Source organism: Limulus polyphemus, unplaced genomic scaffold (genome assembly GCF_000517525.1).
Source record: "Limulus polyphemus unplaced genomic scaffold, Limulus_polyphemus-2.1.2 Scaffold94, whole genome shotgun sequence".
NCBI lineage: Eukaryota > Metazoa > Arthropoda > Merostomata > Xiphosura > Limulidae > Limulus > Limulus polyphemus.
The window spans coordinates 309,416-316,954 of record NW_013665704.1 but is presented as its reverse complement, the minus strand read 5'-3'; the positions used below and the strand labels follow the sequence as shown (position 1 = coordinate 316,954).

At 33.5% G+C, this 7,539-nt stretch overlaps 1 protein-coding gene across 1 annotated transcript; it reads right to left on the bottom strand.

Moving 5' to 3' along the window:
* Positions 1-315: 315 nt before the first annotated feature.
* LOC106469063 (protein lethal(2)essential for life-like) lies at positions 316-853 on the bottom strand. The gene has a single exon (XM_013929520.2). The coding sequence runs from the start codon at positions 851-853 to the stop codon at positions 341-343; it is 513 nt and encodes a 170-aa protein (XP_013784974.1). The 3' UTR covers positions 316-340.
* Positions 854-7,539: the final 6,686 nt, after the last annotated feature.

The window sequence follows — 7,539 nt, the reverse complement described above, 5'->3', positions numbered from 1 at the left end:
ACCATTTCCTAAGAACAAACTGTTCTTAATAACCTCATAATATATTACTTTGACTGTAATTTTTTCCTATTCACATTAATTGTAAACCCTCTTTGTAACTTAATATAACAGCCAATAGACTTAAAACACACGTTGAACAATTCTCTAAAGACAAACAGTTATGTAAATAACCGAAATTAATTTTCATAAAAACCTATCATAAGTATTATTGTATAATATGTATGAAGAGAAATAAACGGATATTATGCAACTGGAAAATTGTCAATGTTGTGATTATTGTGTTTTGGGGTGAGCTTAATTTTCTATTTAAATTAAGTTCTAACAGTGAATAAATCGTAATTTATTCCTCTTGTACTGCAGGTTTCTCATTCATAGCAATCGGGATAATCCTCTCGTTAGGCTTTGACTTCTCCAACATTTTCTTTGGAGCTTCAATAGTTAAAATACCATCAGAGCTCAGGGAAGACTTCACTGTTTCCGCTTCAACACCTCGAGGTAGCATGTAGTGTCGGACGAACTGGCGAGAAACCCAACCGTGCTCGTCTGGTTTCTCCTCCTGCTTTCCTTCAACTACGACAAAATTTCCTACAGTTTTTACCTGAATTTCCTCTGGAGCAAATTGATTCACGTCCAGCATGACCTGAAATTTGTCTTTTTCGTTTTTGACTTGTGATTCACCGGTGTATCCCTTTTGATCAAGTCTGTTGTAATAACTGCGGTATGGCGTCGTTGGCAGATCACTATTTAATAATCCTTTGGCAAAGTACTGGTCGAATATACGACTAGGAAACTCCCATGCATCCCACCAGTCTCGACCAAATAAAGCAGGAATAAGACTTCGTGGAAAAGACATAGTTAACACCACAACTATATTATATTACTTCGCTTTTTTTGAAAGCAACTGACGAAAACTGCTTGAGAAATTATCTATACCAGTGCATTTATAAGCTTTAAAAGCGCCCTCTTCAGATGTTTCTAGAAAATGTACACGTCTTCATTTCGATTGGTTGACGTAGTATTCTGCAATATAACGTTAATTCTAGATTTTTCTCTGCGCTATAGATTTTTGTTCCTTCCATTGAGACAGTATGTTACAGATTATACAATCTATGAGGCGACACTCTTCATTTTCGCCTAAATACAACCCTGTTGCTTATATAAACATTTCAATTATCATTATTTGAAGAAAGTAATTTCTTTGTGCTATTATTGACCTACAAAAAAGTGGATATGATTAAATACGACAGAATTTTATTAAAGTATATTTAATGGATAGTTGTTATTTGCTTTCTCGCAGTAATTCCTTTTTAGATCTCGTGTGAATAAGAAGTCTTCCGTACCGTTATTCAAAATATATTGCTGTCGTGCAGAGAACACCATTTTCCAGACAACAAAACCAAACCTGCAGCATGGAAAACCTCATTATCTTGAAATGATATTTCTATAAATAGTAGGACAATACTTCTACTCATATTCAGATGTTTTGAACATAATAAGTGAAGCATTGGGAGATAAGGATGGTTCTTCAGAAGAATACACAAACCAGAGAAATAATGAAATTAATAAAATTTAACCAGGTAATTAAGTGCATCTATCACCAAATAGTTGGCCAGAATGACATCCACGAACCTCAGAATTAATACATTACTGCCTTTCTACCAAATTACCCTATAATATACGTGTACCGTCCGAGCTTCTACATATACATTTAGATCATTTTTGTTTCTTCCAGAATTTTCTCATAAAACTACACAATGAACTATCTGCGTATTTGCATAGCTAATTTTGAAATGATAGAATAGAAGGAAGGCAGTTAGTCATCAAAACTTACCCCGAAATTATACAAAAGGATTGGTTTGAACTTCGCGCAAAGCTACACCAGGGCTATCTGCGCCAGCCGTCCCTAAATTAGCAGTGAAAGACTAGAGGGAAGGCAGCTAGTCATCACCACCCACCGCCAACTCTTGGGCTACTCTTTTACCAACGAATAGTGAAATTGACCGTCACATTATAATGCTCCCACGATTGAAAGGGCGAGTATGTTTGGTAAGACGGGTATTCGAACCCACGATCCTTAGATTGCGAATCAAACGCCCTAAGTACTTGGCCATGTCTGTACAAAATGACAAATACTGTCAAGGTATAATATAATAATAGGTAAGTTACACAAGAAAAATGTGAAGAATACCCCCTCGCTTTTTTTTTTGCAACTAGAACAACCAGGAACATGAATATGTATATATAAAGGGGGGGGACAAGTTTTTTACAGTTTTTCTTGTTTAACTTACACACCTTTACACATAAAACTTTTTGTTTAGATAAACAGTATCACTTACTTTCTATTGGTTTACACGTGTTAGAGATATGCAAAGTTTAAACTTCAAGACTTGAATTAGTAATTCATATATCTAGATATTTTGTACATGGAGATTAATAGATATATAGTTTATATTTTCCATTTATGAGTCATATTAGGCAAACTGTATTTTTTTTCTATTTTTCAAAATGTTAAAGGCCCCCGGTGGGATAGTGGTAAGTCTACTGACTTGCAACGCCAAAATTCGTGGCTCGATTTCCCGCGGTGGACATAGCAGATAGCCCATTGTGGATTAGCTAAAAAACAAACAACTAACCAAGAAAAATGTTAAGTTCTACCCATACAAAGTGGTCAGACTTTCTTACTACATATCTTGTTTATTTAGTAAAACTACTTTCTGAAATAAATTAGCTATATTTTTACCTTGATTAAATGCCAAACACACTTTAGTTCGTCTAAGCATTCTCCACCTTCTAACTTCGTAGGAGTCACTACCGTGACTCTAGAGTAATTTTCAAAAACTTTATATAATAACCTTATAGCTAAGCTATATACATAATAGGTAACTTGATTAATTGAACTGGGCGTTAGCTGGTCCTGTGATAGAGCTGTAGATTTCGGAGCTAACAAACCGCGTTCGAATCTGTGCGATACCACAAAATATTCCCGCACTTTAAGCTACGTTTACAGTATATATGGTGGGTGGTAGGGTGCTGCTAACTGTGTTACTTTCCCTCTGGTGAGTAGTTCAAAATTAGGAAAGGCGGCAAATAGCCTTAGTAGCTTTTCCACGAATACAGAAAGACAAATATGTATTGATTAAACAACGATCTCAAATTCAATTCAGAAACACTCTACCAGTTAGAATTTTTTTTTTTTTAAATAAGGTAATTATGTATCTCTTCTCGCCAATTGAGAAGAACTGAAACTTGTACATACTAATAATATTCTGTAAGCGTAGGTTATTCAAATAAATTATAATAATAACATGTAAAATGATTAATTGTGATAGACTTTTAATGTGGCACTTATCTAAGCATATGATTGTAGTATGCAGGCATACAACGTATTTTATATTCCCTTATTCAATACAAAAAATTCAAAACTTTCATACATATAATTTATACAGTTTTAATATTAAATATTGGTGAAAAATAACTAAATTTCTTTCGACCTATTTACTTATTGAACTGGATCATTCCTTTAGGGTATCATGTGCGTCTTCTTATGGGAAAGATATCTGTAAAGTTGAATACTAGGCGGAAGTAGATAACGATCTTTTATACTGGGAGATCAGGTGATACCTTAAGCAAAACACCTTTATTTTTCGATTGAAATGATCAACAGTGACTTGGGTAGCTATGTTTTCTAAGCCTGGAATAGATATTCATTAACTTCTGAAACATATTTTTGAGAACCCTCGAACCTCCTGTAAAGATGCTCTAAATATACTCGATCTTTTTATTGTGTTTGAAATATAAGTAAAGATTGTTTCACGTGATTTTCTTTGAGTTCAGTCTCTTTCTTTATTAAACTCGGTCAAAAGTCAGAAAAATGAGATTTACTCCCGCAAAGCATGTTCTATCGAATCTCCTGTTATTCTGTAGAACCTATCCGACTGCTCTTAAGGGAAATCAGTGCATCTTGGAATACCACGTGATCACCAACCCTAAGTTACGAAAAACGACTGAACTGAATAGAAATATAAGTAAATATATATATATATATATATACAAAGAAACATTGAATGTGAAGCTTCAATGAGTTTACAGTACTTGGCAAAGTGATAAGTAATGATTATAATATTGTAAACATTTTTTTATATAATTTTTTTTTTTTTGCTTAACTAAGAATTATTTCAAAGATCAGTAAACTGCCTGATCCTTTAAACAATGGGCCTTTTCTTTACCAAGTATAAAACTAAACAAAGTATCTAAAGGTTGTGAAGTTCATAAAGGGATAATTGGTATATTGAATTTATCAACTTTAATACAATTAATTACTTTCACTTGGATATTATTTTTCTGTCCTACACGTTTATTTGTTTTTGTTTAGTTTTTAACTTATTGTTTCTTTTGAAATAAAAAAAAATCATCGTTATAATAAGAACCTCGAGGTGTCAAAATTAGTATAAGACTAATATTTCTAATATACATGTGTATGCATATAAGCATAAGCTTATAAAATAAACGTATATATATATGTTGTTACGTATTAGAATTGCAAATAGCCTGAAATTGAGTTAAATGATAATTTAAATTTAGTAGTTAAATTGTACTTTGGATTTGGTATTTAAATATATGCCGATATATTAGTCAATTTACGATATTTGCCAACAAGATTGATACACACCGTTTTAATTTTTATCACAAATACGTTTTAATATACACACAACAGTACAATTTACAATTACAAGTATTACAAATTGTTACTACAAACAATGATTTATAAACAAAAGTTTCACAAACTTACAAACAATATAAAGTATTCTTTCTAGTTTGGAATTTCCTTGATATCTTATCGAGAGTCCACAATGAGCGAGTTGATAGAGGTACGATTCGCTTAACGGGAAGCTAGTTAGCTTTGTCCTTCGTTATTTGTCGGCCACACACGCTGAGCTCTCCACGATGTATTTATATAATGTCTTCTTAAAAATATTAATGTCCATGAGAATCCACTGAAGTTAAATGATTTCTAAAGGTTCCTGGTCAAATATCTGAAGTTTTTCTAATGATAGGCGTCATAACAATCACAGTTATAGCTTCCGAAGTTTTATAGCATACTAATTATAGCGAACTAATTATAGATATGCTCTTTTTCGGCGCGTCGCGTTGGTTATATTTATAGCGTGTGGAGGCGCTCTATAAATTTCAGTTTTACGTAACAATACTGAGCTACATTTAAGCGTTTACGTATATACATATATTGTTGATTTGTACCCTCGAGAATATTCTACAACTTTGGAGAATAGGCGGGAGTTTCCAATACATATCTAACACTACAAGCTATACCTGTTTTTAAATATAAACTTAATCTAAACAATGTTGATATTAAAATAAATATATAATAACAAATTCGTTACAATGTATAAGCTTGAATAACATGTACACGTTTATGCAAAAATACATGTGAAAAGCGGATAAATATATGACATCGGTAGAAAATTAATAATTATCTGCAGCATAAATATAAACCTATTTGCTTTTAATCTGAACTTTGATAGGTTTCGTATCAGGGGTTTCTCTGCAGCAAATAAAAGTTTTAGGTATCTTACAATTGCGTTGGTTATGCTCTTGTCAATTAGAAGAAAAAAATTATTAAACAATTAACTTTGTTTATGAAATAGGCCCTTTATTTATTTTTAATAATATTATATTTAAATAATTATGCGTAATTACAGTATACTGTAATTGCAAACTTAACAAAAGTATCTAACAATTTACTGTTTGTTTGTTCGTAATCAAGCACAAAGCTACACATTGGGTTATCTGTAATCTTCCCACCACGGGTATCGAAACCCGATTTCTAGCATTGTAAGTCCGCAGACATACCGATCTGCCACTGAGGGGCACAAGTTACTGTAACAGCAACGTTCGGATACTAAAAGGGCATGGGGCTCATTGACAAAGAAGGCACTTTTGAAGCATCTTAAGACACGACTTTTTTTAGGGAGGAGACTATGGGTTGCCTCTGGTACACAAAAGGTAAAAAAAATAAGAAGCAGAGAAATCCTCTTTTATTCCTTTCTATTCAGTTAGTATTATAAAAACTTAAAATATAAAACTAAATAGTGAACTCTTGGGTATTAACACTTACTAGCATATCACAGTTAAGTTTTTTATACTATAAAGAACTACAAGTCGATATGTCCATTCATTTTAAAGCTTAAATATTATGTGTGGTATTCTCAGATTACTCTGATTTTTCTCAGAGTATAATGGTTAGGAACCGCCGAATAACAGGTAATTCGTCAGAAACTGTGTCCCGAATCACGCACGTACGAAGGGGTTCAGCCGAACCCCCATTTTTTGTGATGTAAATAAAAAAATACTTATATAGTTATAGCGCAGCTGCTTATGGTATGTAACGTTTTCTACATAGTCTACATTCTTCTGATGAAGCATTAGCAATTTTTTTTGCTTGAAATACTCGCATGCCTCCAGACCCTGTAGCATTAGCATGCTTTGCATGCTGATTGTGCCATGCACAATATGTGTGTTGGCTTTTGTTCTCACAGATAGAACCCCCCTTTCAAACATTCTGCGTACGGGCTTGCGAATTAAGCAGTGATTGAATCTATCTGACTTGAACTGAGTTTGATTTACAGGAAAGAGACTGGACACGAGTTCATACAGAATCACAATCTTTATTCTCATTAAAAACAATCAAAATTTGGTTAAATTCTGGATGAGTGCTTTTTACTGCATCTTCAACTGGAGAGAGAGAGATGGAGAACTTTCTTAGTGTTCTCTCTACATCTACAAATGTCAAAGTTAGAGGCGTTTAGGCTGTATCTAGGTCTGAATAATTACAGCTCGTGAAAATCTGTAACAGTATTAGTGTCAGCTCTAACTCAATTCTGTAGTGTTCTGTAGTATTTTAAACAAAACAAAGATCAGGGTGTCCAGGGCACACACATCACCCACGTGACTCTAGATCATTTTGATTCAGTTCAAGGTCAAGTTATAGCTTTGAGATGTCACATGACTTACCAGCAGAAAAAGCCGCTGTATATTCTAGTTCAACATATGTAAAGATATAGTTATCTTTCCTGCTAGAGAGTTCGTGTGACGTCCTAGTAAATTGAGAAAAATGTAGTTGTTACCTTTACTGACTTTCTATATCCGGAACTAAACACACACCATTTGTACATAAATTCATATAGTAAGTTAGGGTGTAAGAAACATGTGATATTCTCATATACTACATTACTATATAGTAATTAGTTTAGTAATTATTAACCAACAGTATGAGTTCTATAGATGACACGTCTAAGTTCAATTGTATTACCCATACCCAGTTACGGATTAATGCAAGGACTGATGGAGATACAACCCTGGGGATTCAAGGGCTTTGGGGATCCCACCAGCCTTGAAATGTTTTGAAAAAATACATAAAATTCTATAGATTGGATCTTATACATTGCTTTGCCCTGGTACATATCCAATAAAGTCGAAAACCATCATTCAGGCAAGCCCCCCCCCCCCCCCACCACACACACA

What these genes read in the sequence shown, in the direction of transcription:
- LOC106469063 (XM_013929520.2), bottom strand. Translation starts at nt 853, where the DNA reads ATGTCTTTTCCACGAAGTCTTATTCCTGCTTTATTTGGTCGAGACTGG.